This window comes from Trachurus japonicus, chromosome 5 (genome assembly GCF_045865225.1).
Source record: "Trachurus japonicus isolate A0001 chromosome 5, Traja_1.0".
NCBI classification, from domain to species: Eukaryota; Metazoa; Chordata; class Actinopteri; order Carangiformes; family Carangidae; genus Trachurus; species Trachurus japonicus.
In genome coordinates this window covers 30,876,210-30,890,667 of record NC_140911.1, presented here as the reverse complement: position 1 = coordinate 30,890,667, position 14,458 = coordinate 30,876,210, and the positions used below count along the sequence as shown (strand labels likewise).

At 40.3% G+C, this 14,458-nt stretch overlaps 4 protein-coding genes across 12 annotated transcripts; 2 read left to right on the top strand and 2 right to left on the bottom strand.

The window, feature by feature from the left end:
* The first annotated feature begins 272 nt into the window (after positions 1 to 272).
* On the top strand, positions 273 to 5,278 carry tardbpb (TAR DNA binding protein b). Of its 8 annotated transcripts, none has more exons than XR_015035875.1 (6): positions 273 to 1,021; positions 1,845 to 2,008; positions 2,109 to 2,249; positions 2,376 to 2,543; positions 2,631 to 3,697; positions 4,357 to 5,278. XR_015035875.1 is itself a non-coding variant. In XM_085777410.1 (5 exons), exons 1-5 carry the CDS (start codon positions 781 to 783, stop codon positions 3,120 to 3,122), a joined length of 1,206 nt encoding a protein of 401 aa, XP_085633536.1. In that variant the 5' UTR covers positions 273 to 780; the 3' UTR covers positions 3,123 to 4,286. The 8 variants fall into 8 exon arrangements, 4 of the variants coding, with proteins under 4 accessions (XP_085633536.1, XP_085633535.1, XP_085633534.1 ...); XR_015035874.1 differs by having other exon boundaries at positions 2,373 to 2,543; XR_015035873.1 differs by having other exon boundaries at positions 2,109 to 2,258.
* cenps (centromere protein S) lies at positions 5,064 to 7,586 on the bottom strand. The gene is made up of 5 exons (XM_085777411.1): positions 7,355 to 7,586; positions 6,341 to 6,464; positions 5,652 to 5,685; positions 5,458 to 5,524; positions 5,064 to 5,249 (listed from the first exon to the last, which is right to left on the bottom strand). Exons 1-5 carry the CDS (start codon positions 7,382 to 7,384, stop codon positions 5,139 to 5,141), a joined length of 366 nt encoding a protein of 121 aa, XP_085633537.1. The 5' UTR covers positions 7,385 to 7,586; the 3' UTR covers positions 5,064 to 5,138.
* Positions 7,587 to 8,641: 1,055 nt separating this feature from the next.
* On the bottom strand, positions 8,642 to 10,433 carry rbp7b (retinol binding protein 7b, cellular). Its single transcript, XM_085777406.1, has 4 exons — positions 10,206 to 10,433; positions 9,719 to 9,897; positions 9,471 to 9,572; positions 8,642 to 9,067 (listed from the first exon to the last, which is right to left on the bottom strand). Exons 1-4 carry the CDS (start codon positions 10,276 to 10,278, stop codon positions 9,014 to 9,016), a joined length of 408 nt encoding a protein of 135 aa, XP_085633532.1. The 5' UTR covers positions 10,279 to 10,433; the 3' UTR covers positions 8,642 to 9,013.
* A 22-nt stretch (positions 10,434 to 10,455) lies between these two features.
* Positions 10,456 to 13,516, top strand: LOC146987919 (uncharacterized). 2 transcript variants are annotated; one of them, XM_085777404.1, is made up of 6 exons: positions 10,456 to 10,520; positions 10,994 to 11,056; positions 11,140 to 11,219; positions 12,768 to 12,898; positions 12,987 to 13,053; positions 13,149 to 13,516. In XM_085777404.1, the coding sequence occupies exons 2-6, from the start codon at positions 11,016 to 11,018 to the stop codon at positions 13,226 to 13,228; spliced, it is 399 nt and encodes a 132-aa protein (XP_085633530.1). In that variant the 5' UTR covers positions 10,456 to 10,520; positions 10,994 to 11,015; the 3' UTR covers positions 13,229 to 13,516. The 2 variants fall into 2 exon arrangements, with proteins under 2 accessions (XP_085633530.1, XP_085633529.1); XM_085777403.1 differs by lacking the exon at positions 10,456 to 10,520 and adding an exon at positions 10,542 to 10,872.
* The last annotated feature ends 942 nt before the right edge of the window (positions 13,517 to 14,458 follow it).

The window sequence follows — 14,458 nt, the reverse complement described above, 5'->3', positions numbered from 1 at the left end:
GGAAGCTGCTGTCGTGGATGTACCAAACCTGACCGATCGTGCTTCCTCAGGGGGGGAGATTGCCCGACAAATTGTATTATTCTTTATTAGAATTAAACGAGTTGTGTTATATTGCACACAGGGTTAAACGCATAATGTAATAGCAATGTTGATTTTACAAATTCACCCAGAAAACTGATTTGGTTTCTTCCTTATCTTACGTCGCGCCTTGCACACATTAACCGCCACTAAATGAACCCGTCCAAACTAATGACGTAGTTCCGTCTGTGCTTAGATAATGCCATCTTTGTAGGCCTGGCAAGGCGCTTTCATTTTTCACCTCGTGTTGAAAAATATTTTTCTAAGCTTTGCATTGAGGACGAGTAGAGCGCTTTGTTGAAGTTGTAGAACTTGTTAGGTCGGCGCTAGCCATTTTGAAGAAATCGTTTTTGGACGAGACTGTACGCAGTTTTGGCTGAGAATCACGTTTGAAGTGTCGTCGTCCCGTGTTGACGACACAGATCCCCGTCCCAGCGAACAAAGGAACAGTAAGGCCGATGCACGTTGGTAACTCTACCGGGGGAAACAATATCTATGAAATAATTTAGATTTATGTCCGCGAAGTTTTGTCACGGCACTTCGACTCCTGACGTCTCCATTTAAAACAAACAGCAACCAATTACCCTGACTCATTTGGTCGTATTAGCAACATCGGCTAAAGTTAGCCGCAATTGTGGACAAGTAGCGAGCTAACGGCTAACTTCAGCACTGAATCAAACAGTGAGTTTTATTTCTGGGAAAATGGCTGAAGTGTACATTCGAGTAGCAGAGGAGGAGAATGAAGAACCCATGGAGATCCCGTCCGAGGATGACGGTACCGTCCTGCTCTCCACTGTGGCGGCTCAGTTTCCAGGAGCGTGCGGCCTGCGGTTCAGGAGCCCCGTGTCTCAGTGCATGCGGGGAGTGCGTCTTGTGGAAGGGGTCCTGCACGCACCAGAGAACGGATGGGGCAATGTCGTGTATGTCGTCAACTATCCAAAAGGTAGATATGAGTACTTTGTGGACATTTAATCCGACTAGATCCTTTGTCCGAACAGGTGGTCAGATGTAATGTTATTTATAATTCATGATGTAGCCTCAGTATCCTGAAAATAGAAGAGAATGACTTGACGCGTAGTTTGCCCACGCCCACAGAAGTGCGCTCTGAGGCGCTAAATTCATTCACGTAGGAAACAAAACAAGATCAACGTGCCTGCTATCCACATCTTGACAAAGGAAATACAGCAGAACTCCAGTGAATTAGTGTCCATGCGGTTTTGCAAATTACAGCGCTTTGGAGTGTTTTCTAAGCCTAGCGTAGGTTATTGATTGTATCGATTGACCATATGTTAAAAAAGACACACGGATCTCGATACTATTAACATTTTACTGCGTACCCAGATCTGATTAATTAATTATATCATTACAAATAAATAGTACATACTAAGGTGAAGTACTGCCACATATGATATAATTTAAAATTTTATTTTTAAATTCATGCATTAAATTCATGGCCTCAATAACCCCTACTCGTGTTCTTTCATATCCTATGTACTTTTAAGTTTAAGAAATGGCTATAAAAATGCATTTGTTAAAAAAAAGTCAGAGAAACCAGAGAAGTTTGGATTTAGCTTCCTGGTGATTGAACAGGACAGTAGTTGTTGGTATAGCTGAAGTGTATTAAATTATGGTATTCAGAACATTACTGAACACTTAAAGTCAGACTATTAATTAGCACTGCCAGCTACAGCCTCTGTAATCTGGGCAAAGCGCTAAGGAGAAAGGTTAAAATCTAAAAAATTAATTTCTCTCTGTTGATCATGTAGACAATAAAAGGAAAATGGAGGAAATAGATGCCTCCTCTGCTGTAAAAATGAAGAGAGGCGATATGAAGACATCTGACCTGATTGTACTGGGTCTACCTTGGAAAACAACTGAGCAGGACCTAAAGGATTACTTCAGTACGTTTGGAGAAGTCATCATGGTTCAGGTATAACATCTCAAATATTGCCTGCATATATTATCAATTTGTCTGGGTGGCATGTAGTAACGAATGATCCTGTTTGTTTGTGTATTTGTTTATTCTTCAGGTGAAACGAGACGCTAAGACTGGAAACTCTAAAGGCTTTGGTTTTGTGAGGTTCACTGAATACGAGGCTCAAGAAAAGGTGATCTCCCAGCGCCACATGATCGACGGGAGATGGTGCGACTGCAAGCTCCCTAACTCGAAGGTGAATATGGTAATGTCCATGCAGATACCCACACATCATGGGAATGTACACCGAGTTAATGTTGTTGTGTCTTTAGCACAGTATAACCAGTTTTTGTTGTTTTTTCCCATCTCTTCTTCACAGCAGGGCCCGGACGAGCCCCTGAGGAGCCGCAAAGTGTTTGTAGGCCGTTGCACAGAAGACATGACCACAGACGACCTAAGGCAGTTTTTTATGCAGTATGGAGAAGTCACAGACGTCTTCATTCCCAAGCCATTCCGAGCTTTTGCCTTTGTCACATTTGCAGACGATCAGGTATGGTAGAGCGTGTAGTAGAAAGTGGCCTCTTGCCGTGGCGGTACCCATCTCCACATGATCTGATACATGTCTTTTTTCTCACAGGTGGCCCAGTCTCTCTGTGGAGAGGACTTAATAATCAAAGGTGTCAGCGTTCACATCTCAAATGCTGAACCCAAACACGGCAATAGGCAGTTTGACCGCACAACACGGTTTGGAAATGGTTTTGGAGCGCAAGCTTTTGGTAGCAGCCGTAGTGGGTTAGGGAGCAGCACTAACAGTAGTCTGGCAAATTTTGGCTCCTTCAGTCTGAACCCTGCCATGATGGCTGCTGCTCAGGCTGCCCTGCAGAGTAGTTGGGGGATGATGGGTATGCTGGCTAGCCAGCAGCAAACATCGACCTCAGGCAGCACGTCCAGTGGAACAAGCTCCAGTAGGGACCAGAGTCAGTCTTTCAGTACAGGCAACAGCAACTACGGCACCAGCTCGGCCAGTCTCGGCTGGGGAACAGGGTCAAACTCTACAACCAGTGGTAGTGGGTTTAGCTCAGGTTTTGGTTCCAGTATGGAGTCAAAGTCATCTGGGTGGGGTATGTAAGTTAAGTGTTTGTATGGTAAGTATTGTGAGAAAGATGAGTCTTTTCAAAATTTATTTCTGGTGTTAATGCGTATCTGAAAACTTAACACTTTTTGTGGAAGATGTTTTGTACATTCGGAAAAAATGCTAAAGATCTAATTTAGAAAGTGTTGAAGTGAGTTGTTTACCAGGATGTCCGACTAAAGTGCTATTTTTGATGTCTCATTTGTTTGTATCCATTTCAACTGGATTCTCTAATGCATGTATTGTGAAATGTGATATAACCATTTTGAAAAAATGCATGAATGTTTGTGAGTCACCATTATCCGGCTTTGTCATCGACCTAAAAGGCAATCTTGCATTGAGAAGAATCTGGTTGAAACCTAAATGTTTTAAGTGCAACTTTATTTGCAGTCAAGTTCTGTGGAAAAGCCTTCATTGAAATCTCTTCTGCAGTTCACCTCTCTTCCATTTTCCTGTGAGGAAGCTCCTCTTTGGCAGCATTCTTGGGGTGATATCGGTATCATTCTCCCTCTTCCCACCTGTAAATGCTATGCCATCAAAGAACGGCTTCACTCCGCATGTTCTAAGAGACGGTGGGTGTTTTCACTTTTATCCACTTTTAAATGGAAAGAACTGCGCAACTGACATTTTAAGAACTGATGAGTGCGATTGAGGATGGCTTGTGGCGAAGAGTGAAGCGATGAGTGAGCGAACGGAGAGACGCGTGAAACGGACTGGTTGTGCGGTGAAAGAGCCCAATTTGACTGCTTTTTGAGTGTGTGAGTGGAAGCTGCAGATGCTACGAGCGCCTCCCCTAACATGGACATTCTTTAATTAGTACTTCAAGATTTTTTTTTTAATCTTTGCAAGTTTTTCCTTATTCTTAAGTATGTCGATCAAGTGCAGAAATATCAAAATGTAGTGGAATGTTGTGATGAATATTTGTATTGCTTATATTATCTGATTTGAATGCTGTATGGTGTGTGCTTTCATGTTACCGAACTGATCTGTAAGTGTGTACTTGATGTGGATGACACCTGCTGAAGACTCTGGGGGACGCGAGTGATAGTGTGAGAACGTGGAGTGGTGTGTCCAATGGTTCCCAGTAGCTCTTGTTGTTTGTGGGGTGTTTAAAAACATGTCAAATGAAGGGAGTTCTCTAATAAAGTTCATTTGAATAGATGCTTAGTTGATATTACTTGAGTCAATTTGTCAAATAAAAAAACAAATCTAATTCGATTCACATATCTAGGGACCTTGGGCTCTGCTGGTCGAGGTCTCCGTTTGAACCCTGACTGAAGTCTGTACTGAAGGACGAAGACGGAAGTTCCAACACTTTCAGTGTGTGGCCTTCTCAGACATGACATGGGGTAGTACCTGTCTTTTTGCTGCTTTCAATGGCTTGGCAGAGTGAATATTCTTCTACATTATTCACAGCTACATCTAGGGTTAGAGGGGAACTTCTTTGGGATCAAGGGGTGTTTGTCTTCTTTTTCACCACAGTAGATTAACTCAGAAGTAGCATCACCTCTCTAAGTGATATTTGTCCCTAATTTGGCTGTAAAAAGTAGTGACTCATAGCTGAACCTTGTAATTGGTGATGGGGATTTGTAGATGGCCTTGTACGTTATAGAGAATTGCCTGATAGTCTTGACAGTGTCACTCTGTCCTTAAGTGCAAGACGACACATTGATAACATTTTTAGGTAAACAAGTAAATCATTTTTAATCCAAGATTAAGTAAACTTTACAGTCTGTAGTATGCTCCACTTGGGCCATGCTCAAAACTGTTACATCAGTTGTTTGGCATTGGTCATTTTCATCAGTCTCAAAAACAAAAGTCTAAAGTTAAGTCTAAATGTTTAGAAAGTGTACAGAGATGTACTGTAAAATATCCAAATTACAAACACAACCATAGAAGAATGACTGTGGCACTTTTGATGAACTGAACGTACTGTGATGTATTAGTCAGTCTTCATGTTTATTTGAATGTTGGGCACAAGTGAGACACTGCAGGCCTGCCTGTGTCTTGTCCTTATTCTCTGCTTTCCTCCTCAGTGTCTCTGCTCTTCCTCTTTGCAGTATTCTTCTTTTTCAATTCCTGCTCCTGGTTCAGTTCTTCACTTTTATTTTGTATGTGGCTGTACTGAAATGAATAAAGACAAATTAAACATTCAGTTTGCTGTCTGCTGTAGAATATATACACTACACAGTTACACTGCATTGCATAGAAGAAACTGCACTACTGCACTGTTATTGAGCATCCAACATTCTGACTTGGTTAGCACATGTAAAGAGCACACAGTTTAAATGGTGTATACTTCCACTGTGACAGTTCAGTGGGAATAACTCACCAACGCATTGCTGCGACGGGCTGCCAGCTTCACATCCTCTGCAGTCACTGTGCTTCTTTTAGCGTGCCTGAAAAAGTTATGAGATGAAGTTTTACTTGGATGGTGTTACACAAAGGGACAAAAGACCTCACCAGATATTTCAACTTGTAGGCCAGCACTGTTGATATGTATATGAGGGAAAAAAAGATTTTCACCTTGAAAAGGCCTCCAGGTCTTTAGCAAATATATCTGGGGAAAAAAGTGAATGCCAACAATCAGATACTGATTTGTGATTGATCAAATATCATGATCAAAATTTTTGTTATGTTGCATGCTGATACAGAACTGTGTTAACATAGGAAAATTTTAATTTAAAATTGTGTCAACCTGATGCAAACATTGAAATGATTCAATTCATGTGACAATACTGTGACCTCCAAAATTACAATGAAGAAACACTGTTCCAATAAAAAAACCTATTAATTAAATTTAATTTTAAAGGTGTTACATGTCATTAGTCTGTCTCTTACAAATGTATACAATACACTGAAAACTTTTTTGACTCAAGCGACTGAAACTGCTGGTTGCTTTATAACCATTTTCTAATACTTGTATCATTAAGTATTTAGCCGTTCATTTGGACTGGATGGAGCTGCCATTTATTAGAGAAACAACTCCAAACTATCAAGTCGGGGGTCATGAGTATAAAGTAAAAGGGTCCTAACAAGTAATATTATACACGCTTTGGTTTATAGAAACAATTGAGTCTCTCAATTTGTAAAACTATTATCAAAGATTCTCTTTTATTGTAAAATTGTATGAATCAAAACTCATCTTTAGTGAGTTTTAAAATAATTTCCCTCTAGGGCAGGATGACACCTGGTGAAGGGCAGCCGACACTCACCACATTGTCTGAATGTCGTCTCAGTGATCGCTGCTATGACTTGAGGGCTGAACTCTCTCCGGTGTTCCTCTCCCGTCTGCTGACAGATGCGACCCACGGTGTAGTGCACTGCTGCCTTCAACCTCTGGAATTACACATTAAAAATGGCCTGATGTGTATTTCAACACAAGGATGATGTCACAGACATTTTCAGGGTTTCCACAGTGTTCACCAAATCTGATTCCACGCCATTAAAAGCAATTCAATAACTTTCACTTTAATAGCAGTCAAACACTGAACAAAGCCTAATTTATTTATTGAGTACACTTTTTTATGTAGCTACTTTCAGCTGTACATAAACACATGCAGTATTATACAAGTTGTATATTTAATAATTGAATAATTGAATGAGATGTGAGCCCATGCATGTATGGTTTACAGAAACTATCACAGACACTTAACATGACTGAAACTGGTCAAGCAATGACCATGAAATGAGTTTCTGTCAGTCTGGGGTCCCATGTGCATGAGGAGTGAGGGGCTTTTATAGATGCATGATCAGGGACCCATTGGTTACTAGATTACGTGGGGTTGACTGTAGTAAAAACTAAAGATAAAACTAAATGGTGCTACTTTTATTCCCCCTTTTCTTTTTTGTTTGTGATTTGTTTATTTAGTTTTTGTGGAAGATATTGCAAAATAAGCCATGTTCTGACATTCCCAACAAATGTATACACATTACACATATTTATAATCTGAGGGACTACACAAAATAACTGTAATACACTGTAACAAATACATTTTCCACCACAGGCAGCAGTGTCATAGCAAACTAATGTTAAGTGAGTTGATGGTGAGTTCATTCTAGGTACACTGCTCTTTTACACAGACCACAATGAGAACTTCATCAATATTTGAAGTAGGCTAAGTTATTGTACAAAATCAACACATTATGAGCGTCCCACCACGAGTCTCACAACTTAAAGTTAAAACCTAGTTAATACCATTACCCTGTATGTCTAAAACTGTTCTTACCTGAAGCGTTTCCTCGTTGTCCACTGACATTTTTACGTGGAAACTTGAACAAACCACTGGAGCGACAGCGAGTTGACACTTCACAACCGAAACAACGCAGGGAAAGTCTCACACAATTAAAATAGGACACAAAAACGACCCATTTCCAGTGTGTTTGCTGTGTGGCGATTGTTTGCTGGAAAAGAAATCTCGCGGCATAAATTTACCAAGCAAACCAACAACTGTCGAGTTGGTCTCATTTTTAAAAGATGTATATTTGTACAGCTCCATCTTGTGGCGTGGCGGAGGAACTACAATGTCAGCTAATCAAGTGACGTGCGATCTCTGCTCTGTCAGAGTAAAGTAACATTGTACATTACCGGTAAAAAAAAAAAAAAAAAAAAATCATAATCGTGTCTTCATCAAATATCAATTTTTTTTTTTTTTTTTTATGGACCTAAAGTATTTTTCCCCACCCAGGCACCCATAATCGAAGTGTTCATGTGACTGTATCATGGTGAATTAAATAAATTCAGGGAATGATGATTTAATTTTTGACTCTGTTTGGAGTCCTACCGTATGTGTGTGTGTTCTTTCTATCACATGAATGAAGATGCTGAGACCTCACAGGAAATCATACACACTGAAGTAACAAACAGCTATATAACAGGCCCCACATTTGACAAAAAAGGTTGTTAAAACTTTGAAATACAACATCAATATACACCGGATCATCTTCAAGACTGTAATTGCTTTTAAGTTTATTATTGATATAGAAAGAAATAAAGACTTGAGAGTCTGGAGGCTGGAAGGGACGGCCCTTTGGCTGATCTGTTGAGTCCTCCTCAGACTCCCCCTGCTGGCTCTCCTGGCCTCTGGCCCTCTCTTGGAGGCTGGTGTTTCAGACTCTCACTCAGCTCAGGAGTTCATGAGATCTGAGTGTTGAGCTGAGTTCTCAGCTCGGTCTCTTCAGGACCAGCTCCTGCTCAGATGTTTCTTGTTCACAGCCCACTGTCTGGTGCCAGTGACCTCAGCTTCAAACCTCAGAGGATCTTGGTATGAAGCCCTCAGTTTCTTCACTTCCTCTCAGGGAGCTCTGTTCTTCTCTCCCTGTGTCTTGGGGTCTGTGGTGAGTTTACAGCTGGATGACAGCTGCCGTCTAATGATGTCCCAGTATATGTAGAATGAAATCACTCCTTGGATGTTTGTCTTGGACCACTCATTTCCTCCTCTACTCTGCATGTTTACATTCAGAATCTCATATGATTCAAACATAAAGAGTCTACAAAGGCTGACAAACTACAGTTTAATTAAATTCAAATGGCTTTATTGGTATGAACAAAAACGTGTTGTTTCCAAGATGATTCAGATATCACATATAAATACACGTGTCACATACTGATGCTTATACTGATACAGGCCATTCATTTCCATACAGCATAAATGATTTTTCAAAGTTTTTAACATCACACATCTTTTGGCACTGGGGATCCTGCTGTTTGTTTATGTATTAGTATTAATGAACTGAAATTATATAAAAGAACAATAATACACTGTTGGATTGGTATAAAGACTTTTTTTCCTCCATCACAGAAAGCCATATTATAGCTATATTTACTATAACAGCATTATGTGGCTGAAGTCATTTAATGGTGATACAGTAGATTCATATATAATCCATCACATGGCCCTTTTATAGATTTGCTTGCAGACTTGATCCTCACAGGTAATTTCCTGGAAAGAATAGAATAGAATGCCTTTATTGTCGCTATGTACATGTACAATGAGATTAAGAGCAGCTCCTTCAGTGCAAACGTATGCATAGAATAAAAAACAAAATACTAAAGATAGATTTCCAATAATAAATCAATCAATCAATGTATCATAAGATAAAATAAGTTATACAGTATGGATTTATAAAAAAAAAAAAAAAAAGGGGGGGGGGGCAGTTAGATGTACCACAGTATATTACTATCACATTGTAATAGTGACAATGAAAGTGATCGGGTCGTGTATACTTTACCTTTTGGATGGAAAAATATGAATGTACAAAGTCCACAAAAACATTGTAATAAGCATCATAAGATATCAGACACTAACTGGAAGAGTCTCCAGGAGAAGAACTGCAGAGTCATACCAAGTGAAGCTCGTCTCCCTGAATCCAGTGAACCCATCCTCTGTTCTTCTTCTCCCCTTTCTGAACACACACCAGCTTGTCTTTGTCCCAGTTCACCACAGTCTAATGTAGGATGAAATCAGAAATAGACCATAACACTTCAATAATGTGATTTTATTTTCTTATGTTGTGCCATTGTGATCACAGCAACATTTGACACACGTTTCAACTTTGTGATTACATATTATTACTAAGGAGTGTATAGCTACCTGACAGGAGCGGTTGTCCATTCCTTTGGTCACCTCTTTGAACTCTTCTCCAATTTTGAATGAACACTCGTAATTTCTGAAGGTGGTGAACGTCTTGATTGTGAAACAGTCTCCATCTTGCTTAATCACTTTCTGAGGCTTCAGCATGGAGGCAACCTTGCGTGTTGCAAAATCAATGCCTGTGTGTGAAAATGATAAGTAAGCCTCTGTTAGAAAAACCCACCCCGCTCTCATATCAGCAGGACATCAGGCTACATGAACATTTACTTTCACAAGACATCGAACAAGTATGCAGATGATGGATCATGGTGCTCACGTCTAAATAGATGTTCTACATAAATGATGCTGTCATATTCCCACCATCTAAACCTCCCAGTTGACTGTACACACAGATCTCCCCTGTGTCATAACTTTTAACTCGACGCTGTATCCAGTTGAGCGCCAGCATGTTCCTATAAATAAGAGTTAAATAAGCACTGGCACTTACCAAGTGAAACCATGTATCCCTCAAAATTGACATTGCTGACCATGTCCCATGTCCCACTGTAGTCCACAGGCATCCTGGACGTCTCTCTGTCTCTCTGGAAGACTCAACAGGCACGAGGAGCAGGAGGGAGCAGGCTTTAAGCCCTCGAGGTGGGATGCTTCATTATGTGTCAATATGGGGCAGGGGTGATATGCTGCTGCTCTTCTGCACAAACACACACACATACGCACACACACACGGAGGAGCACTGTAGGCTGGACCTTTTTTTTTTTTTTTTTTTTACAATATGAGGAAACTCTTCTGTTCCTGTTAAGGGTAAGGCTCTCGACAGGATGTTATTCTAAAATCACATGAAAATATTGCACCTTTACCTACACCGTCACCCTCGCCCTGCAGCTGAGGTCTGTGTGCTGAAGTTAAGCCTTCGGGGGAAACAATATGGGGCAAATGTCTCTCTGTGCTTGTGCTGCGTGAAACACAATCCTTCCTCCCACTCGCATGTGGAGCTGCGGTCACCTCTTCATCTGAACACGTCCTCCCCGCTCCAGGAGTAGAGTTACGGCACACGTCTGTGAGCCGGATGACTAACATCTATGTTTCTCTACATGCTAATCTTCATGGCATATCATAGCAGCAGATGGATACCAAGGGATAAGAGGCTGAAATTGTAAGCGAGATATTACAGCTATTCACATTTCTGCTTTAAATAATGTAAAAAATATCTTTATATTATTTAAATCAATGTATTTTTGCTTTAATTTTACGCCCTATTCATGTTGTCTTCGCAGTCAGATAGTGAATGCAGTCTTCATGGCTATTGTTCTGGTTCCTCAGTTCTTTGTCATGGCAAGGTAATTAGGACAGAGGCAATGGCATGGAGCCATACAGATCATGGGCCATGTAGTATTAATACACACATCTGTTTTGTTCCAAGGCCTAAATCATCAAGATACTGCAGACAGCCTCTGCTGAACAACCTGTCAGCCTCCATTGCCTTGTCCTTCATCGCTTCAGGTAAACCACACAGCTCTCACAACACATGCATGGACTGGATTTGACAAAAATCCTCCTACCACAGATTAAAAAAAAAAAAAAAAGTAAAAGATGAATAGGTAGAAATGAGAATTACACTGCATGCACAGCTATTAGGAATGGAATTAGGAGTGTTTTGACTTTATCATCACTTTTATACATGTTTTCCAACTCCAAGCTATGTTAACTTGTATGTTTTTTGATTTTAAGCATAATGGGGTGATGTGGATTTGTGTAATGAGGGATTTGTGTAATGAGGGAAGATGTGGCCAAAAGTGGTCAACAACCTATTTTAAGGTGTGAACAATTGTTAGGCAACATCTTTACCTCAGACAAAATGGGCCAAAAAAGACATTCAACTGACTCTGAAAAGTCAATAACTGTAAAATGTTGCAGCTGTTGATGCTGTCCTCCTCACATTTCTTGCGACCCTGTTGACTATTTGCAACAAAACGTTTGCTCTGAAAGTCATTTTACACTTTTTACACAAATTCATGCAAAAACTGCTGATGCGCGTTCCCGTCAGGGTCAGTTTTTCGCCAAACAGTCTCTGCATTTGCTGCGAAACACAACTCCATCTCGTAACGTTCCGTTATTATCTCATAGTGTGGTGAATGTGCAGGTCACAACTTGTCCACAGGAGCGTTTTGGAGTTGTCGGATTGTGTATTTGATGAGTTTGATGAGGGAAACCAAGAAATCCCATTAGCCTCCATAGTGTAGCTCTGGGCTGCTCGCGGCTCTGCTCCGCCGTTCTATAAATAGGTTGCACCGACAATTAAAGGAGAATTCTGGTCATTTTTGTTGTCCTGATGGTCACCCAGTGTTGGGGGGAGCAAAAAACGCGACGCGACTTGATGCAGGCAAACCGGAGTTACACCATGGCTAGACGGCGCTAGCGCTAGCGACAACAACGCTGAAGTATGGGGGCAATTTTTTCAACCACAACAAACACTCAAAAAACAATCAAATATCTATGGTACATGACTCGAATCCTTATGACACACCACTTAACTCATAAACTGTACAGTATAAACCGATATAAACAGTATAAACTTTGTGTTTTTGCATGTAATCACTCACCTCAGCCGAACTCTGAAACATCCTGTCAGTTTATGAGTTCAGTAGTGTGTCATAAGGATTCGAGTCATGTACCATAGATATTTGATTCAATTTTGACATCAATTTTAGTCGCGTTTTTTGCTCCCCCCAACACTGGGTGACCATCAGGACAACGATTTAGGGGTCAAAAATGACCGGAATTCTCCTTTAAAAGTAACGAACCTCCTCCTAAGACTAGGGATTATGGCAATGGGCCAATTTGCCAAAATGTTGAACTATCCCATAGGTTGTCCAATAGGGTGTTGATCACTTTTGGCCACATTCCTTATACCCCATTATGCTTAAATCCAACATACAAGTTTATATAGCTTGGAGTTGGAAAATATGTACAAAAACGATGACAAGGTCAAAATACTCACTTGACTAATAATTGTGCACGCAGTGTTTAATGATAATATTGTCTCTGTAGGCTTTTCAGTGATATTCACATTGTTAGACCCAGTCCCCCAGAGCCTGTGGGCTTCCTATCATGTGTTTGGGCTGCTGTCATGCGGACAAGGACTGTGCACTGTCATCCTAACTCTAACAGCAGCAGCATGCGTAAGAAACTGACAGGAGTGTTAGTGTTCATTTGGTTCAATAGGATAAGTCCATCAAGATGATTTAGTATACATGTGTGCATTCACAGGCTGAAACCACTCCAGAGCTGTACTACATGTCTCTTATTCTGACCGTCGCCTCTATTTTCAGCACAGGTGAAACACAATTCCTCTGAACGTATGAATAGCTACTGTACGGGACCGCTCATACGCGGTTCAAAGGAAATAACACCTGCTTGTGTCTGTTCAAGGTTTTTTCCTAGTGAGGGGAGGAATGTGGCTGACTGAGAGGCGGCCTGTGACGGAGCAGAGCAGAAACAATGAGCGATAAAACAGCCCAGCTGTCCCACGCTGATATCTGACACTGCACATATTAAGATTTCATGTGGTTTCCATGCCACCAGCAGCTGGGAACTGAACACCATGGGAACAACAAAAAAAAGGGAAAGTGACCTAATCCCTCTAAGGTTTAAAGCTCCGTCACTTCAGAGAAGAATCACAAAAGCAGATGTTTGTCTTGATTATCACAACAGCTCACCTTTATTTTGTTAATTGGCATCATGTAACAGCTGGTAATAGGAAGATAATAAATATGTGTTTACACAGTAGGTTCTGTGTATACTTATACACATGAAAATACACATGTGAAAATTGTATACAGTACTGATGGTGATATTTGGCTCATTGGAAAAGTAAAGCGTTACACTGAGCACTGCACTTCAGGTTGAATTGTAAAATAAAAAAATAAAAAATGCAGATTCTGTACCAAAACACAAGTGAACCTCATCATCTGAATGGTTTTATAAAAAGGTCACATAGCTGGCTTTGGTGACAAACAAATTATTGCTCATGAATAAACTGCAAAATCATGTGATTATGTTTTACCTGATATTTTCTATTCTCCCATTATAAATACCCATATGATGCAACTGATCCCTATATCCATAAAACCAGAGTTAATTTTGTATGAATTCACCACAAATCATTGCAACTTTCATATCTAATAAGTTAAAGTGATAAAGTTGTGGAAAGAAAATTCAAATCACTCATAGATGCAAACATATTGAAAATGATCCCCTAAACCTGTGGCAGCACACGAGAAGGTCATGTGGTGCCTGTGTGATGTGTAGAGTGTGCCCTGCGTACAATGCATAGAAAAAGGGTATATACTGTATATTGTACATAACAGATGCCTTTGCAGTCTTCTTCTTGGATTAAACACATGGACAATAACATGACTGCTGTGGCTGAGCAGCACTCCCCTCAGACACAGGCACACGAAACCGAAAAAAAAAAAGACCTGACTTCCCTAAGTGGAATGTGAATGTGTGTTGGGGTTGGGAATGCGTTTTCATTGGTCAAGCACCATGTATAAGAAATTATACTAAAAATTTCAATTCCATTATTTCTTAAACAAAATATGGAACCAGTGTCATTTTCATTTGATTCTTTTAAGGGGTTCACTGTCAATATGAAATGTACAATCAAGAAGTGTAGATTATTATAAAAGAAAAGAAAAATCACCTGAGATCTGATTGAATTCAAACATACAATCATCCTG

Excerpts from the sequence above, each read along its gene's own strand:
- tardbpb (XM_085777407.1), top strand. The coding sequence starts at position 781 with ATGGCTGAAGTGTACATTCGAGTAGCAGAGGAGGAGAATGAAGAACCC. Across the intron at positions 1,022-1,844 it reads TGTCGTCAACTATCCAAAAG|ACAATAAAAGGAAAATGGAG; the intron begins GTAGATATGAGT and ends TTGATCATGTAG. Across the intron at positions 2,259-2,372 it reads CTAACTCGAAGGTGAATATG|CAGGGCCCGGACGAGCCCCT; the intron begins GTAATGTCCATG and ends TCTTCTTCACAG.
- cenps (XM_085777411.1), bottom strand. The coding sequence starts at position 7,384 with ATGTCAGTGGACAACGAGGAAACGCTTCAG. Across the intron at positions 6,465-7,354 it reads ACAACGAGGAAACGCTTCAG|AGGTTGAAGGCAGCAGTGCA; the intron begins GTAAGAACAGTT and ends GTGTAATTCCAG. Across the intron at positions 5,250-5,457 it reads CCCGTCGCAGCAATGCGTTG|TACAGCCACATACAAAATAA; the intron begins GTGAGTTATTCC and ends TATTCATTTCAG.
- rbp7b (XM_085777406.1), bottom strand. The coding sequence starts at position 10,278 with ATGCCTGTGGACTACAGTGGGACATGGGACATGGTCAGCAATGTCAAT. Across the intron at positions 9,573-9,718 it reads TGGACAACCGCTCCTGTCAG|ACTGTGGTGAACTGGGACAA; the intron begins GTAGCTATACAC and ends ATCCTACATTAG. Across the intron at positions 9,068-9,470 it reads AGGGAGACGAGCTTCACTTG|GAAATTACCTGTGAGGATCA; the intron begins GTATGACTCTGC and ends TATTCTTTCCAG.
- LOC146987919 (XM_085777403.1), top strand. The coding sequence starts at position 10,799 with ATGTTTCTCTACATGCTAATCTTCATGGCATATCATAGCAGCAGATGG. Across the intron at positions 11,057-11,139 it reads CAGTTCTTTGTCATGGCAAG|GCCTAAATCATCAAGATACT; the intron begins GTAATTAGGACA and ends TTTTGTTCCAAG. Across the intron at positions 12,899-12,986 it reads CTCTAACAGCAGCAGCATGC|GCTGAAACCACTCCAGAGCT; the intron begins GTAAGAAACTGA and ends GTGCATTCACAG.